This window comes from Lathamus discolor, chromosome 2 (assembly GCF_037157495.1).
Source record: "Lathamus discolor isolate bLatDis1 chromosome 2, bLatDis1.hap1, whole genome shotgun sequence".
Lineage (NCBI taxonomy): Eukaryota > Metazoa > Chordata > Aves > Psittaciformes > Psittacidae > Lathamus > Lathamus discolor.
In genome coordinates this window covers 4,977,157-4,996,785 of record NC_088885.1, presented here as the reverse complement: position 1 = coordinate 4,996,785, position 19,629 = coordinate 4,977,157, and the positions used below count along the sequence as shown (strand labels likewise).

The 19,629-nt window shown below is 45.8% G+C and overlaps 2 protein-coding genes across 4 annotated transcripts; both read right to left on the bottom strand.

Annotated features, from left to right (window-relative positions):
* Window positions 1-1,255: 1,255 nt before the first annotated feature.
* On the bottom strand, window positions 1,256-8,260 carry LOC136007603 (C-C chemokine receptor type 5-like). 3 transcript variants are annotated; one of them, XM_065665554.1, is made up of 3 exons: window positions 8,245-8,260; window positions 7,578-7,676; window positions 1,256-4,633 (listed from the first exon to the last, which is right to left on the bottom strand). In XM_065665554.1, exon 3 carries the CDS (start codon window positions 4,620-4,622, stop codon window positions 3,552-3,554), a length of 1,071 nt encoding a protein of 356 aa, XP_065521626.1. In that variant the 5' UTR covers window positions 4,623-4,633; window positions 7,578-7,676; window positions 8,245-8,260; the 3' UTR covers window positions 1,256-3,551. The 3 variants fall into 3 exon arrangements, with proteins under 3 accessions (XP_065521626.1, XP_065521627.1, XP_065521628.1); XM_065665555.1 differs by lacking the exons at window positions 7,578-7,676; window positions 8,245-8,260 and adding an exon at window positions 7,384-7,566; XM_065665556.1 differs by lacking the exons at window positions 7,578-7,676; window positions 8,245-8,260 and adding an exon at window positions 4,755-4,902.
* Window positions 8,261-11,032: 2,772 nt separating this feature from the next.
* Window positions 11,033-19,629, bottom strand: LOC136007602 (C-C chemokine receptor type 5-like). The gene is made up of 3 exons (XM_065665553.1): window positions 19,551-19,629; window positions 15,530-15,688; window positions 11,033-14,246 (listed from the first exon to the last, which is right to left on the bottom strand). The coding sequence occupies exon 3, from the start codon at window positions 14,233-14,235 to the stop codon at window positions 13,165-13,167; it is 1,071 nt and encodes a 356-aa protein (XP_065521625.1). The 5' UTR covers window positions 14,236-14,246; window positions 15,530-15,688; window positions 19,551-19,629; the 3' UTR covers window positions 11,033-13,164.

Below are 19,629 nucleotides of genomic sequence, written 5' to 3'. Positions count from 1 at the left end.
CCCCTTCTTCCCTCTTCCCTCCCTTCCCTCCTTCTCCCCCCCTTTCCCCCCCTTCCCCCCCTTCCCCCCCTTCCCCCAGCTTCCCCCACCTTTCCCCCTTCCTTTCCCCCCACCTTTCCCCCTTCCTTTCCCCCCTCCTTCCCCCCCTCCTTCCCCCCCCGCCTTTCCCCCCTTCCCTTAAGCAGTAGTTCCAGAGAAGCCTCTCCAGGTCGGGAGTTGTTGCTGCCGTAGGAAGTGTCAGGAAATGGTGCTTCCACAGTCCGGCATCCCCAGAAACCAGTCTCTGAAAGCCCACTCTGAGCCCATGAGTGAGGCTCACATGGAATTGTCTTGGGGTGTCGGTGCTGTGCTAGGAGCAGTGTCACAGCTGCCAGGGTCTGAGAGAGGTTGGAAGTGTGAGCATCCTGTTGCCATCCAAGTTTCAATCCCTTCTGTCTTTCCAAAGGAAATAATGGCAGGGAATGTAGTTTTATTCTTGTCACTTCCAAGCGATGGAATGGATGCCAAATGCTCTTCTTCCAGAGCAGATGGCTGGAATCCGGACAACTTAAGGGCGTACAAAACTTATGCAGACACCAGGCCTCACTTCTCTTACATCCCACTTGGACCACCGTTAAAGGGTGACCATGCCCACCCATCGATGGACCTCCTTTCGTAGTGGCCAGGAATGTTTTCTAAGCCCCATCCCTGGCAGTGTTCAAGGCCAGGTTGGACGGGGCTTGAAGCACCTGGTCTGGTGTGAGGTGTGCCTGGTTAGAACTGGATGAGCTTTAAGGTCCCTTCCAACCCATTTGGTAGCATGAAACCTTACGGTGTGGCCACAGGATGGCACCGTAACCTAAGAGCTGAAGGGAAGTGTGTGCTCAAATCTGCTGTGGCTGTGAGGTCTTCGGTCACTAGGGCAGATCCTAAACGCACTTAACAATTCTTTTGTATGCTTATTTATTTTACAAACACTTAATCCTCTAGGATCAGCGTGAATTGTGTGAGATAGTGCTTTTACCACCTGTAAAAATAAAGAAAAACAAATGTAACGATGACCAAACTAGCATATTCAGTATTAGATTAGTGGCAAGCAGTTACGAGCACTGGAGTCATCTTGATGGTCCTGTGTTATCTGATCATGCTGGTTCTTAGTCCACTTGTAAAGCCCTGACTTCATCCTGCCTACTCTTTCAACAACCTGTTATGAAGAAGAATTTATCTTCTTTAGATAGGGAATTAATCTCCATTAAGGGGGAGAGATCAAGAAGTCTAACACACAAAAGTTAACCAACTTTAATGGCTTGTATAATACAAAACATTATTACAATCTATTGGCAAAGTCTATAATTGAATGTACCAGCAGAGATACCAGACACTGTGTTTTCTATTATCTCCTTGAATGTGGAGCACAGCTCACTACAGTAGCTGAAATCAGGTTTATTCTCATTTGCTAAAGTGTGGTCCTTTCTCAGTGAAGGGATAGCAAGTCTTGCTAAGCTGCTGAGGCACTCTCTCCAGTTCCACCGCTTCGCTCTGGAAGCTGTTTGTCACTTGGAAACATCCAAATGATGCTGAAATTACCCAATTTCTGCTTATACTGGTGTGTGTTTTAAAGGCGTATGCAAAGTCCAGAAAGTAACAGATGTGCAGGGTCTTACATGCAGCTGAAGATCTTGCATATTAGAAGTTGCAGCATACTTTTGTTCCAGTTCCCATGGGGATGTAGCCCAAAAGTGGTGGGTAATATGACAAAACTGAGTAACTTAAACCAAGTGGTTTGATAAGCGAAGATTTCCCTATTTTACTTCCTGCTTTCACAAGCACGTGGCAATGTAAAACCTCTTTGGGGCTGTTTAAAACAGTTGCTTCTTTGCAAAAATAATATTTATGAGGCTGTCTGGAGGAGCAGAGAAACACAAATCACCCTGATGGAAATCAAAATCCTCAATTTTAACTTCCTGTCTACACAGCTGTCCAAACCCACATGTTTTAGGGGAAATATAGGAAACGCTAGGAAGGACAACTTGTCCTAAATGAATACTGTGATCTTAAGCACATGAGTATTCCCTTTTTATTTCATCTTCTCTATGTGTTCAAGTGCTTTGTAGGATCTGAGCTTTAAGGGGAACCCCAATCGTATTTGTCCACCAGTCTTACTAGTTATGGAAGCTTTTTCTCTCTGTAAAACTCCTAAAGGGCAGAAAAAGCCTGCTTCTAAAACAGAAAAGAGATGCTGTAGAGTCTGTAGAACAGTGAATATTTTTACTTACTCGTATGTTTCAATAACTTAAATGTCTATAGCGTATGTTTATCGCTGAAAACATCTGGGTCAGCCTTGTTCAGACATCATTTTCACACCTCTAATGCTGTTGTGGTTTTGCAGCCATTGCGGCTGCGTTCTTTCGAGATTTTAAAGTTATTCTCTTATGTAAGCTAGAAAAATGGCAAGCAAAATCACTGCACTAAAAAGCTAAACCCGTGTTAACTCAGCCGTTTTTGATGTAGCCTGGTTAAAATTCCATATGCAATGCTTTATTTTTAAGGTATTATAAACACAGGGGGTGTTCTGATCAATGATAGGTCGCTGGATTAGCTTTTTAGTACAAATAGCATATAAAGCAGCAGTTGATTAAGAGAGAGCCTGCTGAAATATCAAACTCAAGTCACTCAGATGCCAACACCTAGGAATCAAACCTATTATGAGAAAGCTCCAAGAGGTCGGTACTCAACCATGCACAAAGGAAAATATACCTTGAACTATCAGAGTCTATTCTAAATGTGTAAGACTTTCCCATACCACTTGTAAGGATTCTATATCACAGACCTCAGTAATTTAGCATTATTTACAGAGATACACAACCAGGCTTAGTAAAAGCTGTGACTGAGACTGACTTACATGAGTGAGATACCTGCTATAAGGTACAGACAAGAGATCTTTCTGAAGAACCAGTGTGAATTCCCAACCTCTAGTTCACTTCAAAAAACCAGTTTATGAGCCTGCTAGCTTAGGCCCCTAGCCTTTGTGTGACTTTGGGCTCTATGACACAGAACAATGCTTTTACAGTCACACAAATAAAGAGAACACTTCTTTCCCCCTACACATGAGCATATCTAGGTAGCTAATTTGATGCATTCTTTTCATTAATCATACAATCAAAGAAGGGTTTGCATTGGAAGGAATCTTAAGGATCATCCAGCTCCAACCCCCTCCCATGGGCAGGGACACCTCACACAAGACCAGGTTGCTCCAAGCCCCTGTGTCCAACCTGGCCTTGAGCACTGCCAGGGATGGGGCAGCCACAGCTTCTCTGGGCACCCTGTGCCAGCGCCTCAGCACCCTCACAGGGAAGAGCTTCTGCCTTAGATCTAACCTGAACTTCCCCTGTTCAGTTTAAAGCCATTTATGTACAAATACCCAAACACATGAGCAAAACCAAGCTTTGGTAAACATGCATTCTGTGGTCTTTTGCAGCTGCCTTGGAGCCAACATCCAGGACAGATTCTGCAGGTTTCCATCACAGGCTTAATTTCACACTAGTCAATTCCACCTTTTTGCTGGGCACAGCTTACAAGGCAGCAGAAACTTCTTGTTCCCCAGTAGACTGTGTATAGGTGGAGCTGGCCCGTTCAGCTGTGTCAACATAGAAAACGGGACAGAATTTAGAGAAGTGGAATGCAAGCTGCTTTCGGAAAAAGCTATGAAGGTACTTCCTAAATTTTTCTCCAGCGAAGGCGTAAATGACAGGGTTGATGCAGCAATGGATCATGGAGAGCGTTTCCGTCACTTGGATCGCTTTGTGCAGTTGACCACTGCCTTGACAAGTGTTGATGAGAAAGGCACCTTGAAAATCACGCAAGAAAATGCAGATGTTGTACGGTGCCCAGAAAACAAAGTAGACAATCATGATGATAAAGATCAGCCTGACCGCTTTATGTTTCTTCTCATTCCTACACTGCAGTAATGTCTTTATAATTTGCGTGTAGCCGCAGATCATAATGAACATCGGGATAACCAGTCCCAGGATGTTCATTTTTAAGGTCAGGAATTGCTTCCATACCTCTCTGTGCTCTGATGGATAGTGAGCACTGCAAGTGTAACGTGCGTTTTCCTTCTGAGTTGTGTGGAATACCATGCCAGGAACAGAGGCAAACAGTGCAACAGCCCAAGTGACCACGCTGGTGAGGATGCCGTAGGTGACTGTCCTGGCTTTCAGAGCAAACACTGCGTGCACTATGGCCAGATACCTGTCTAGGGTCAACAGGATTATGAAGAAGATCCCACTGTAGAAGCCAAGCAGGTAGACACCGGAGAGAATTCTGCACAGCGCCTCCCCAAAAATCCAGTCGTGAACAGCATAATAAGCCCAGAAAGGGAGAGAGAATACAAAGAGCAAATCAGAAATTGCCAAGTTGAGCAGGTAGATGTCAGTCATGCTCCTCAATCTCTTGTATTTTACCAGGATAAGGACAACAAGCAGGTTGCCTGTGAGGCCAAATATCACCACCAAAGAATAGAGCGGTGGCAAAAGCTTCTCTGCTAAGTGCTTTTCCTCAATTCCTGTGCACGGCGTTGAATCACCGTAGTCATATCCTGTTGTCTGTTCCCAGTTGTCCGAGTCTGTGGTGTGATTTTCCATGGTGCGTTGGTCTGGAAAGGAAGAGAAGGATGTTAAAGTAGAGAAACTCCAAGCTTGTCAGTGATGGGAAGGAAGCACGCTGGTGTCCTCCTCTGGAATGGTTTTTGCTGTTGAGCACATGAGCATTTGTACCTCAGGGTGTGGATGAGAATGAAACTGCAGAGCTCCCAGGACACCCATCTCTGTACCTGTGAAGCCACACTGCTACGTGTTGGCAGTGTGCTGAGGATGATTTCCTACGTGTACACTCTCTGGTGCGGTTTTCCTTCCCATCAGCTGCCTGACCCAACCAGAAGCAGAGGAATGATGAATTTAATCTGAGCAGTCGGTAGTTTGGGGCCGTTGTGCTCAGCAGTAGCTCAAAACCACCACTTCATTCTCTCTGCAGGAAGAAACTCAGCTTGTGGCTGGAGTGACAAAGGGGCAGACCCTTGGTCTGATTTTGTTGGAAGCTCGTAATGTTCCATTCTGATTTGCAGCCTGTGAAACCCCCGAAGCGCCTCTTTGTGTCTCTCTAGACAAAACTGTTAGGTTCAAAGGACTATTTTGTCCTGCAAGCACTGGTTGCTCAAAATGGCAGTGTCCTTACTTTATTTTGTGTTAAAAGGGTTCATTTAGCTAAACCTAAGCTGAGGTCCTTGGGAAGGGACTGGTTGCATGGTCTTTGACCAGTTTCCTGTCCCAGGATCTGAGCTGCCAGGTGCTAATGGAGATTCTCATGCTGTAGGGCACAGACAGGAACCTGCCCCCAAAGGAGCAAGCACTATTGGAGCCAAGTCTGCACCTTGGGAACAAAAAGAGGTGCTGCTTTTGCAAACAAAAAGTCCCTTCCCGAACTTCTTCCCCAATCCGGTTGTCATCCCTGCTCCGAACAGTATCAGGACTGAGTACATCCATGTTCAAGCATTCCTTTGGCGCATGGAGCATGGCGTGTTCAGGAGAACAAGGAAGAAGGGAAACTTGGCGTGTTTTGGAGTTTGGGTCTCAGCTTTGCCTAGACACAGTTTCTTGGGGAGAAGAGATTGCTGCCGCACTTCTCAAAGACTGGCTCTCAGGGAGCTCTTGCAATCTCTGTGAAGCCTTTCCCCCCGCCACAAGCCATACTAACTACATAGTTATTTGCATAGTGAGACAGTGGGTTTGTTGGTAAAGGAAGTGGCTGTGGCTCAGGTGTACTGACAGTAAATAAGTTGATTTTAAAGTATCTGAGGGTTTAGATTTAAGTATTTTCAGCAACTTTTCTAGGGAAAAAAACCCCACCTTTATAAAACACTCTTTGGTCCAAAAAATTAACTTATTTCTTTCAAAACATGACAAGGCTCGGATACTGTGAAATAGTTAATATTCCATTCAGCTATATCTGTGTCCCATGCCCTGACAGTACAAGTCCCTGGTAATGCATCTAGCCAAATATCTTCATTTCTGATGTGTCACTCATCCATGCTGTGTACTGGGATTATGGGATGTGGCACTGGCTGCAATAGAGTGCCAGACTCAGCACGTCCTCTCTTGACCATTCGGCACCTGCGCGATGCTCATGTATAAGCACGGGTATTGAAAACACTCAGGTCATAAACCCAGAATGGGATTTTATGAGTATGTGGTCAATAGGATTCATGCAAATGTTACTGCAAAATGCTGCCTCCACATTGTCTAATTCTTTTTGTGCCAGCCCCTTCTTCCTGCTAACTGCTGTCTCAATGCCTTCCCTCCTTTTCCTCTGCTTTCTTGGAACGGTAACCACATCTTCCCTGCATTTCATCTCCTTCCTCTCAACCCTTTTTGCATGCTTAAATTGTGGTCTCCCCTCGGAGTGCTTCCTTTCGCTAACTGAGCCCCATTTCTCTAGCCCTTTGCTTCAACATCCTCTCTGCAAAAGCACTTACTACAGTGAATTGTGTAGTATGCAGCACATGCTGACAAGGGAAACTCGGGGTACTAAATGTGGAAACCAGAAGAAGGAATTGTACGTGGTTTCATGCTTTATCCAGAAATCTCACTCCTTTAAGACGCGCGGGCCACTGGCTAGAATGCTTCAGTGGGTTAATCGACCTGGCTTGTTCTAATGTTCTAATGGCCAGATAAGCCCAAAGATAATACTGGAAGATCTCTGAAGAAAGGATGTTTCAGTAAGAGGTCTATCTTCTGTTGAATACAGCTTAGATAAATGCAGGATTTCTAGGTATCTGCAATCTGCTGTACAAATTCTGTTGCTCTGGTTAAGAGCGGCAGTCTGTCATGCAGCTCTGGAGAGAAAAACTCCATAGGAAGGCTGAGTAACTCATGTCACTGTTTCATTCTGAGTTTCAGGGCAGAGCCCTCTGTTTCTAAAGAAGCAAGATTTTATTGATTTTGAGTTCATTTGCACAGTGCTATATAATGGTAACCGTTCAAAAGCTGTAGTGAGCAGAGGTAAAGCACCAACCATGCTGTACGTGAGCAAGTTCCACGACTTGCTTAAAACACAACATTAGATTTACTGTGCTCATCCTGTGAGAAGAGTTAGGACTCTTCACTGAAATAAGCTGGCTTGTCCTTGCAGTAGCGGTTTTAAAATCCAGATTTCCATCAATATGTATCATCTTATATTTCTTATATATTCTCCCTGCCCATGGGAGGGGGTTGGAACTGGATCATCGCAAGGTCCTTTCCATCCCAAACCATTCTGTGATTCTATGATCTCCAGAGAAAAAATATCACAAGCATTCTCCATCACATTTCTTAGTCAGCTCAATCTGTACAGGATTACTTCTTTGCTTACCTGGGTCCTCTGCTCAGGTCTTGGAGTGGTTCTGTCCCTTAGAAATAGTGTATTCCATTTACAATATCCCGTGCATTTCCCAGTGTAACTGTTAAAGAGGAGTTCCCTGGCAAGATTCCACAAGCATTTTTCACCTCAGGCATTAGGCTACCTAAGCAACTCCTATATGGTAAAAACAAGCAAAGATGACTTACCATCTGTCTTATGGTGCAAGTGATGGCTTGGGTTATTACATCAAGAATAACGCTAAGCTGACTTGTCAGTCACGAGAGGAAGCTCAAAAACACCTCTTCCTGCATGAAAAAGGATGTATCCGTTTGAAAACGGCTAGCAAACAAGTCTGTTTGCATTGAAAAAGAAATAAATCAAGGAGCAGTTCTCTTTTTTCTAAAAATGGGCCATCAGATGTTACTTTTCTACTGCTGTGAGATGCGCAGAGATGTTGAAATGTGGATCCTCCTAGGAGCTGAACTCACGGTTTCACAACCCGCAGCTGGAGCTTCAGAAAGGGGGGTTTATACTGTTGTTGTCTCTTTTTGATCGAGCTAAGCTCCTTGAGGCAGGAACAGTTTACAGGAGGTTCATCCCTTTACATTTCTGAATCATTCAATACTGCATGGGGTTTGCCCATGGACAAAAAGTGAAGCTTTCGTATAAAGCTTCTGCTTCTATTCAGAATTACCTGCACTTTGTGTTGGCTTGCTCTGAGTTTCAGTCTTTATATTTAGGAGATGTGATTGATTCTATTCTCCTCCAACCTAGTCTTTTGGACTGTGTGTTTTGTTTTAATCCCTCTCATAACACCATGACTTAGCGTCTTTAGTGAGTGTCACCTTCTTTTAAAACAACACTGTTACTTACTTTTCGGAACCAAGCTTCAGAAAAGCCTGATAGAATCTGATTTCCGATCAGTTCACTTCCCTGTGGCTGGTCCTGTGCCTTTTTGAGTCAAACTGAAGCTGCACCATGAGCAGCTTTTTAGATCCTTCTTAGACATCAAAGAAACCACACGGGAGGCTGGAAAGGTACAGAAAAAGCAAGAACAAGATGATGCCTTATCAGATACCCAGGAACCCCTGAGATAGAAACCCTGAGAAGAAACCCAATAAAGTGCATCCCTGTTGTGTCCCCCCCTTGACATCCCTTTGGGCAGTTCCAGAGTGTCTGATTCTATCAACCTAGTGAAGGTGCTCAAGGAACATCTTTCCTGCACTCAATCCTCAGTAGCCTTAAAAGATTCTAAACTGCCAAAAGCCCAATGGAGATGTCTTGCTTTGGATGCTGCCATTCCTTATTCCTTAATGGAAGCTGAGGGAATCGCAGCTTCTCAGTTACCTCTCAGATCTGGGGGGAGACAGTAACAAGAAAAAGCATGGCCTGTTTCCCTCGTCAACCTTTCTTTGCACGAGGGAGGGACTCTTCAAGGTCTTTATTCCAAAGGATCAATAGATTTTTCTCTTCCTTTCCCAATCAGCTGTTCCAGTGAGCTCTCTAAGGGCTGGAGTCTCAGGGTTAAAATGAATGGCCACTGTAGGGCATTCTAAGGGTATGCTCACACTACCTGATGCACTGTATTAGATCCTTTATAGCGTCAGTGGGAAGAGATGTTTCCACTCCTAAATACTCAAGCTCCTAATTGCTGCCAAACCCCTGCACTTTTGCCATTAATTCTTATAATTCTCAATGTATCAAATTAATTTTTCAATGTATAATTCCTAAAGAGCCCACAGACTGAAATTAAGAGACACTTAAAGAATTCCTTTCTGAAACCTGCTTCACTGTTCTCTGTTACCGAGCCTGCTGGAGACTCTAAAACCTTCCGTAATCTCAGTGTGATCAGCAGCTGGGTATTGCATTTACTGAGCAGCACTGTAATATTGCAGAGGGTGTTGCACGCCAAAAGAGGGCCTCTGCCACCCACGGTTACAGTGGTTGACCAAGGGGAACGGTTTTGGTCTGCTCATCAGCTGGGTCTTACAGCTGCATGAGACGCAGAGCGTGAATAGCTGTGACATCTGCAGCCCAAATACAGGGACACGCTGGCAGCAGGAACCTGCGCTGCGGCTTTGTTATCAGCACCTACACCATGTGTTCACTCAGCTCTACAGCAGCTGCAGATAAGCAGAGCTGCTGGGAAGTCAGGTTGGATCAGGTCTTACATGTGGCTGGAGGTGAGCCCGGGCCCCTGGTGCTGTTTGCTGGCACTGGGGTGCTGCTGGTGTGTTCTTCACCAATGCTGTTCGATCTTTGTTTGGTCCCCTGCTCCCCTCAGTCGCTCTCGATGGGCCTCTGCAGGACTTGATCTCCCACCCACTCTGAAGCTCCATCACACCAGCCTGGGACTGGCCATCTTCCTGCTGCATCACCCCTTCCTCCCTGCTGCCTTCATAGAATCACAGAATCCCAGACTGGTTTGAGCTGGAAAGGACCTTAAGATCATCCAGGTCCAACCCCCTGCCATGGGCAGGGACACCTCACCCCAGCCCAGGTTGCTCCAAGCCCCTGTGTCCAACCTGGCCTTGAGCACTGCCAGGGATGGGGCAGCCACAGCTTCTCTGGGCACCCTGTGCCAGCGCCTCAGCACCCTCACAGGGAAGAGCTTCTGCCTTAGATCTAACCTGAACTTCCCCTGTTTCAGTCTGAACCCATCACCCCTTGTCCTATCGCTGCAGTCCCTGATGAAGAGTCCCTCTCCAGCATCCTTGTCCTTCAGATTGCCTCCATCTAGTGTGTGTGTCAACACTGAGGTATGGACAATGCCAGCAGCATTGCGACAAGTCAGGTTTTTTCCAGCTTTTCTCAATCCCTTGCCCAGCATCTCTTTGGGAACATGTGCTGCTGCTTGCCAGGAGCTACAGCACATGTAAGAATTTCACCTGCAGGTGAACCTCCTGATTTTACCAAGTAATTGAAGCTGTTGTTCAGTTATAAAAGGAATCATACAGTAGGTTGATATAGCTCAGAATTGTACCTGTTACGGTTGTATTTCATAGATGAGTAGGAGTCCTGTTTAGTGTTGTGACACTCACTCCCTCTGTAAAGACATTCCTAGAATGATACGGTGAAGCAGAAGCATATTTCCATGTTGAGCTTTAAACGCTTAACGTTCCTTAAGCAAAAAGCTTGAGAGATCAGGTGCATCACTTGGCTGGGGTCACTCTACACAGTGCAAGGAGATCGGAAATTGGCTGCAGAAAGTCTATGGAGTCTTCATCCCAATATGAAAAGTCTTTATCCCACTATTAAGAGTGTCAGCTGTTATTACGCTCCTTTACACCTCCTCTTCTCCTACTTATACACATCCCTGTTCCTCCAGATTTCACCCATCTGAAACCTGTGGCCCCAGACTTTTCCCAAAGCTATTGCAATGCCCTCTACTCAAGCTTGTGGGTAGATAAATCTGTGCCAGTTACAGTAGCTTCTGGACTGGGCAGACAGTTCTTTCTTTGGTTTCTTTTGCTGGAGTGTGCTATGGTGAGGGTTTAAATCTGAGCTTGCATGTGTGTGCTATGGTGAGGGTTTAAATCTGAGCTTGCATGTGTGTGCTATGGTGAGGGTTTAAATCTGAGCTTGCATGTTTTTGCCACCTCTGTTCTATGAGCAGAGCTGATGCCTTTTTACTGATGGAGAAGAACACGGTGCTACAGGGTTTACATTGTTCTTCAGACACTGACTTTATTAATTTCCCTTCATTAACATGAAAACAGAAAGAAACATAATTCCAACAAGGCAAGAATTTAAGCTACAGCAGTAGAAACATCACAGTTACAGCAGGGTTTATATCATACTGAACTCATTTCTGCTTTAATATTAAAAAGGTGCTTCCACTTTTGTGCAGTAGAAAAGTACAAAAGGAAGGAAAAATATTATTTCCAAGCAACAACGTTTACTGTGGGGATAGTTTTTGGTCTTTTGGTTTGTGGCTATTGGCATCACAAGACAGTGGCCAGATTATAATAGCTGATAGGATAAAAACTAACAACTAGCAGATGCAGTGGTTGATGCTACAAAGCTTGAGGGAGAAGAGTATTTGCACCACCTGGATTAAGGCATCTGATACCCAAATGAAGAGGCTTTTCTAAGTTCCTCCTGCAGTTGGACAGGTAATCTTCCCATTTAAATCATGTCTGCTTCTGACTTGGGCATCTCTCTTTCTCTGCTGACCACTGAGGGACCTTGAAGATACTTGCTTCAGATGAGGCATCTGAATCATGTGCCTCAGGTTAAGTAGTGTGGAATCCTCTCTTGTGTCCTTACATTGCCTGGAGGTTAGTTGTACTTCCAGATTCCCATAAGCAAGGCCTTACCTGTAAGAGTGGTGCCCTTTGAAGTAAATGAGGGCAAAAGCAGGAGGACAGTTTGCTTGTATAAAGAGTGTTCACCTGCACTTCCTTACAGTCTGAAGCAAGTTCTCCCTCTTTTTCTTTGCTAACATCATGTCCCCAGAACACCACTTTGTTGTACAGCAATGGCATAAGTGTATGGCCATAGGACACCAATTGACTAACGGTCTCAAGTCTTCAGTCAACACGCAGTAGACCATGAGCACTCTTCTCCAGGTGCGACTCCTCTGCAGTTGGTTGCTTTTGCAGTTCCAAGGTTACTGTCTGCCTAGAAGCGTATCCCAAACATCACACTTAGGAGCTGTGAAGAACATGTTTTTCTCCTGCAGGAGCCTAACCTGACACACTTTCTGCATCTGCCATGTAGAGTCTTCCTCTTCACACACAATTTACCTGTCCAGGAATGGGGAGGCCTCCACTCAGCACTGTGCTCACAGTCTCCAGAATCCTTCAGAGTCCTGGTACTTCTTCAATACCGAATGTTGCACAGCAAACACCAAGGTGATTTTTGTTCCGGCCTTGCAGATCTCTGCTCAGGGGATTTTGTTGGTTAAGTGCTGCTTTCCTTGGAGAAAAACTGCATCCACTCAGCCCACTTTGGAAAATGTTAGCGACTGAACAGAGATATGGCAGGCATAACACTAAAGAACTACAATAAAAATACTAGAACTTAGCCTATAGTCCTATATAGACTATATAGTCCTATATAGTCCTATATAGTCTTATATAGACTATAGCCTATAGTCAACATAGATCATGTTGAAAAATGACTATACTATTAGCTAACAGCTAAATCCTTGGGTTAAATGGCCCTGTGAGATAAAGGTGTTTCAACTCTCCCATCAAAGGAGAGATATCACATTGATCTATCTCATATTGATCCTCAAATTCCTTTTCATGGAAACATCCTTTATTCATGGAGGGGAAATAAGGGGCTGGACACGAAGAAAGCTAAAAGCCCCCCCCCATCAAATGCCTGTGACCGTGTTGCAGAAAGAATACAGCCACTTCCAAATGTTACTCCATTAATGCTGAATACTGAACAGGTACATCTATCCTCAGAGCTTCATCCCAGTGTTCATCTTATGGTGCTCACACACCAGTAAATGGCTCTTGTGAGATGACATATTACTCCTTAGTCTCTTCAATACTGTATTGCCCCCAGGTCAATCTCACTAGCATTGGTTCATTGGATAGAATTTGGGTGAAGAAACAGAATTATACTGGTTTAGGTCCCACCCAAATCTTGATGCTCTGGAGAACTCCATGATTCGCTTAGTTTAAGAATGGAAAATGCTATATATAACCCCCAGGAACAGTTAACCACAAGAACTGAGGGTCATTCAGTAGTGGTTGATAGAAAGACCTTCAATAGCATCAGGCGGTCCCTAAGGCAAAGCAAGTGATGCAACAATTCCTAACTATTGCCTTGGGGTATCTACAGCCCAGTAGAGACGTCATGCTCTGCAGTGGACGATGTGACTGTGGAAGTTACTCTTTCTAGGTTCTCATGATAAAGAGCTGGGCATTTTCTGCAGAGGTGGGCAGCAACGTGCTTTCGGAAGAAGACACGGAGATACTTCCTAAACTTTTCTCCAACGAACGCGTAGATCACAGGGTTGATACAACAGTGGATCATGGAGAGGGTTTCTGTCACTTGGATTGCTTTGTGCAGCTGACCTTCGGTTTTACAAGTTGGGACAAAAAGTACATATTGAAATGTGTACAGAAAAGATGAAATGTGGAACGGTGTCCAGAAAATGAAGTAAAAGATCATGATCACAAAAATAAGCCTGACTGCCTTCTGTTTCTTCTCATTCTTACACCTCAGTAATGTTTTTAGAATCTGTGAGTAACTGAAAATCATAATAACCATTGGAACGATAAGACCCAAGATGTTCATCTTTAAAGTATAGGAGTACTTCCAGTTGACTGCGGTATCACTTGGATAATGAGGACTGCAAGTGTAATGTCCATTTTCCTTCTGAGTTGTGTGGAATACCATGCCAGGAACAGAGGCAAACAGTGCAACAGCCCAAGTGACCACGCTGGTGAGGATGCCGTAGGTGACTGTCCTGGCTTTCAGAGCAAACACTGCGTGCACTATGGCCAGATACCTGTCTAGGGTCAACAGGATTATGAAGAAGATCCCACTGTAGAAGCCAAGCAGGTAGACACCGGAGAGAATTCTGCACAGCGCCTCCCCAAAAATCCAGTCGTGAAGAACATAATAAGCCCAGAAAGGGAGAGAGAATACAAAGAGCAAATCAGAAATTGCCAAGTTGAGCAGGTAGATGTCAGTCATGCTCCTCAATCTCTTGTATTTTACCAGGATAAGGACAACAAGCAGGTTGCCTGTGAGGCCAAATATCACCACCAAAGAATAGAGCGGTGGCAAAAGCTTCTCTGCTAAGTGCTTTTCCTCTGTTCCCTCACACGGTACTGCTTCACCGTAGTCATATCCTGTTGTCTGTGCCCAGCTGCCTGAGTCTGTGGTGTAGTTTTCCATGGTGCGTTGGCCTGGAAAGGAAGAGAAGGATGTTAAAGTAGAGAAACTCCAAGCTTGTCAGTGATGGGGAGGAAGCACGCTGGTGTCCTCCTCTGGAATGCTTTTTGCTGTTGAGCACATGAGCATTTGTACCTCAGGGTGTGGATGAGAATGAAACTGCAGAGCTCCCAGGACACCCATCTCTGTACCTGTGAACCACAGGATGTTTTGGGTTGGAAAGGACCTTAAGATCACCCAGGTCCAACCCCCTGCCATGGGCAGGGACACCTCACACCAGACCAGGTTGCTCCAAGCTCGTGTGTCCAACCTGGCCTTGAGCACTGCCAGGGATGGGGCAGCCACAGCTTCTCTGGGCACCCTGTGCCAGCGCCTCAGCACCCTCACAGGGCAGAGCTTCTGCCTTAGATCTAACCTGAACTTCCCCTGTTTCAGTTTGAACCCATCACCCCTTGTCCTGTCACTACAGTCCCCGATGCAGAGTCCCTCTCCAGCATCCTTGTAGCCCCCTTCAGACACTGGAAGCTGCTATGAGGTCTCCATGCAGCTTCTCTTCTCCACGCTGAACAGCCCCAATGTTCTCAGCCTGTCTCCATACGGGAGGTGCTGCAGTCCCTGAGCATCCTTGTGGCCTCCTCTGGCCTTGCTCCAACAGCTCCATGTCCTTACATTGAGGACACCAGAGCTGCACACAGCGCTGCAAGTGGGGTCTCAGGAGAGCAGAGCAGAGGGGCAGGATCACCTCCCTCGACCTGCTGCTCACGCTGCTGTTGATGCAGCCCAGCACACAGGGGTGGTTCTCGGCTCAAGCGCACACTGAAGCTGCTCATGTTCATTTTCCCATCAACCAACACCCCCAAGTCCTCTGGTGTGTGTTTCCTCCTCAGCAGAGCCTGTCAGGCGCCTGACCCAGCCGGAAGCAGAGGAATGATGAATTTAGTCTGAGCCGTGGGTACTTTGGGGCTGTTGTGCTCAGCCGTGGTTTTCCAAAGGGATGGAGTGAGCAAGGAAGGCAGCAAAAAGCAAGCACAGCATCTGGCATGCAAAGTGTACCGTGTTTCTCCTTGGGACATGGCCACCTTCTCATCATGCCAGCCCATACTGTAGCCCTCACCTAAGAAGGACTAGGCACTGGGGGAGTGCAAACCAGTGCCTTTGAAGGCACTGTGGCATGAGTGAATGCAACCGACTGCCACTTGTTCACATTGTTGGTGACTTCCTGGAAGCCTTAATTCCTATGGTAACCAGGTCACTGGAGGTGTAGAAATGACCTTTGCACAGTACTAAACATACCCACCTGGGGGACCTGCTGACTGGGTGCTGCAGAGAAGCAAGTCAGCACCGTTGACCTGGGTTAAGATGGCAAATAGTGTGTCCTTTAGGGAGCCTGGGTCAGGTGTAGCTCATGGAGGCTTGGTGGTTTTAGGTAGCTCCGGAAGGAAAGCAATCCACAGTCCTGTAGAAAGAACACACAGGCAAACACCTTGGCAATTGGCTTATGACAGTTGCTCTCTGCATGTCCTATAACTCCCGTATTTATGACATCTCCCTGCCAGTTGAAAGACCTCCCCAGTGCTCAAGGATGAAAGAAGGTTTGATTCCTTGTTCTGGTAGCTGTTTTGCAGCCATGATTCTGGATCTCCTGGGTTTAGATTGGCCAAATGTCTTGGAAGGGCACAAAGGTAAGACACAGATATGGCCACCACCATGAGTGTGCATGAGCAGTTCTTTGTGTGCAGCAGCTGTTTGATATTGGCCTTCATCCTTTGTTAGTGTTTCCAGTGAGGAAGCGCAAGGGTTGCCCAAACTCTCTGTCCCTCCAGTTTTGGTTTGGGCATTGTTCTGGGGACTAGGCTTCCTTTGTAAGAAGTCATGGCCTGGGCTGTTAAGTGTACAGCAGAGCTGTGAAAACCCTCAGGCAAGTTCTGCTGGAGTGGGAGCAGATAAAGGCTTGCAACTTAGATATCAGCCCTTCCTGTCATAGAATCATAGACTCATAGAATAGTTAGGGTTGGAAAGGACCTCAAGATCATCCAGTTCCAACCCCCCTGCCATGTACAGGGACACCTCACACTAAACCATCCCACACAAGGCTTCATCCAACCTGGCCTTGAACACTGCCAGGGATGGAGCACTCACGACCTCCCTGGGCAACCCATTCCAGTGCCTCACCACCCTAACAGGAAAGAATTTCCTCCTTATATCCAATCTAAACTTCCCCTGTTTCAGTTTGAACCCGTTACCCTTGTCCTGTCACTACAGTCCCTGATGAAGAGTCCCTCCCCAGCATCCCTATAGGCCCCCTTCAGGTACTGGAAGGCTGCCACCAAACCCTTCCCCTTCTCCACATCCCTGGTAGGACCGTTGCCCAGCACTGCCAAGGCCACCACTAACCCATGGCACTGAGGGTCTCATCTACACGATGTGCGAGCACTTGCAGGGACTGCTGTTGTCAGGCACTTTGTGTTGGATTGGTGCTGTTCACAGCAGGTTGTTGGGTTTGAAATCTGCATTTTCTTGGCAATTCGATGCCTTGACAAAGGCGATCTGGTGTTCTCTTGGCAAAAGCAACAGACTGCTCTGGATACAGAGGACTGCGGGCAGCACATCTGCCCCATCTTGCTCTGTGATCCCTGAGCACTCGTGTGGTGCAGCAATCTTTGCTCCTTTCCTGCCTGTGGTCCCACCTTGCACTTGTTTTCAGTGCTGAGGTCTACCCTGTGCGGTTGTAGATGTCTTTTGCAGACATCTCATTTCCATGCTCAAACCCAGCAACTTCGTTCTCTCTGAGCTTGAGTTCTGCAAGACTGAATGCAACTGAAGAAGCTCAGCTCATAGCTGGAGGGACACAGAGGCAGGTTCCTGGTCTGCTTTTTTGGTAGGGGCTGAATTTCGTTACATGGTGGGTCATTCTGAGCTGTAGCATGTGAAATTTCTGTGTCTTAAGCTTGTGTCAGCCTACTCAGTTAAAGAAGTCACAGAACACTCAGGACCTAGAGGACGTAATTTAATCTGGGTCTTTGTCCCAGTGGATATATATGCAATATAAATAGACTTCTTGAACAAATTCTATTGATTGCACAGTGTTAAAACAATTTTCTTTGTGTGTAATGCACAAGTATACATGCATATATATACACTCATATATTGAATCATGGAATTGTAGAATCATAGAATGATTTGGATTGGAAAAGACTCTTAAAATCAAGTCCAATCATTAGCTCACACTGCCAAGTCCACCACTAAACCAGATCCCTCAGCACCACATCTACAGGTCTTCTACATACCTCCAGGGATGGTGACTCAACCACTTCCCTGGGCAGCCTCTTCCAGTGCTTGACAGGCCTTTCTGGGAAGAAATTGTCCCTAATACCCAATCTAACGGTTTTTCATGCCGAAAGGAACATCTTCTGCAGACTTCCTTGCCAAGAAGTCTGGGTTTGGCTGTAAAATGATCTAGGCGTGAACCATCATGTTGGTGTGTAAGCAAAGAAATCTCCAGCTGCCTCTGCTCTTGTGCTGTACGTATAAACGGGCTCTTCAGAGAGGTTTTGATTTGGCCACTTGTGATTATTTGGCTTATTTCCCTCTGACCTTCCTTCCAAACTGACAAGTGAACACTGGGGAAGTCTTCATGATTTTCAGTTGAGGGGCTTTCTCGCTGGCTTTACGGACTGCATGTGGCCATCAGTGCCCACACCCCCATAGTCTCTGCCTGCACAGGGTCCTTTTGGTAGCTAACAGGAAGTCTGGATGATTTCTGCAAAAGCAGGCAACCGAGGCGCGACCTCACCAGACAGTCCCCTCCGAAACAAAACCTCGCTTTGGAAACCTCTTCCTCTGTTACAAGAGCTGAGCATTAGAAACAGCTCCTCAGAACTGCCTCCTGACTGAGGAGCTTTCTTCATCCCTGCAGAACTTCCAAGGAAAAACATGTTCCTGGCTGGAAGAAACTGCCGTAATTCCCTGGGAAGCCTCAGGATCCAATTGTTTCCATTCCCCACCAAACCCGGAAAGACACTCTTGCAACAATTCTGAGCTTTTATGCATGTAAATAGAGTCAGTCTGTGGTCACAAGACAAAAGAAATAGGAAGCATCTTTACCTAAACAAATGTACAGTAAAAGAGCAGCATAAGCACCGAAAATGAGCACTCTGAGAAAGAGAAACTTGTGACAGCTATCCAATGTCTTCCTCTAAATCATGCCTGTATGTTTAGGAGGACTTTTCCCTTGTGTAGGCAAAGTCCTGTGCTAGTACCTCTGTTCAGTGTTGTGGGTTTTCCACAGGGTTGTCTGCTTAAACTGCTTCACATGAAACATTGAGCTCAGAGTAGTTCAAACAACAGTTGTAGTTGCAACCCTCCTGGGGATGAACTCGAATGTAAGAAAGAAGGATGACAGCGTGGAGTGGAGATGGCCACTTAACGTGGCAGGATCACGTCCCTGTCACGTTATTGCTATAAGGGTCTCCACACAGAGTTCAAGCCCACTGCTCTGGCACTGTCAACTGTTCCTTGCAAATCACAGCGCAGTTTCCCCATGAAAGCAAGTGTTGCTATAGCTGCATATTTGATATATCACACACAAATTATACTCTTAGGCTGCTGTAGCTGTTTTCGCTAATACCCAAGTGGCAAGTCTCATTTATCCAAGCAGAGGAGCTCACCATTCCTCGTGTTAGCAAAAAACGTGTTAGCAAACATTGCAAGCCAGACTATGGCAGATGTCTCCAGCTGAGTTACGGGGTAGAGGCTTTCTAATGTAGTGGCGCAGAGACATCACATTAAAAAGCAGAACTGATCCCAAAGAACGTATTCTTCTATAACATGACAATGAAACAGCACCTTTAACAGATTAAAGGCTTAAATAATACAAAGAAACCATGCAATAGGATAATGATGAGGAGAGGAGATGCAGAGCATTTGCATCTCACAGGGCAAGATGCGGCTTAGATTAGGAGAGGTTAGGTTAAGCACGAAGGGTTTCACATCTGATTGGTGTATATCCTTAGAAGAATACATCTTCAAGCTACTGATCTCCTGGAACAGCTTCAAAATCAAGGCCCAGTAAGTTTCTAGTACAAAAAAAGAGCAGCATTTCCCACACCATTTGTCCACTTCAATCCTCTGCTCTCACATTCAACCTCATCCCGAGTCGTAAGCTAGTTACAAGACCCAATTGTTCTTAAAGATAGTGCCTCTGCTTGAATGGTAGCTCTACTGCCACTGTCATTAGGCACATACACTTCCCCACCGAGTGTACCTGTAACTGCATAGACACATTTACACGTAAAAAAGGAAAAAAATAAGCTACTCACTGATTTATCAAGCTGGGGCTGTCTGACCGGGTCTTCTACTTCGTGAACAAGCACATAGTTAAACCCTATATCTGAAAAT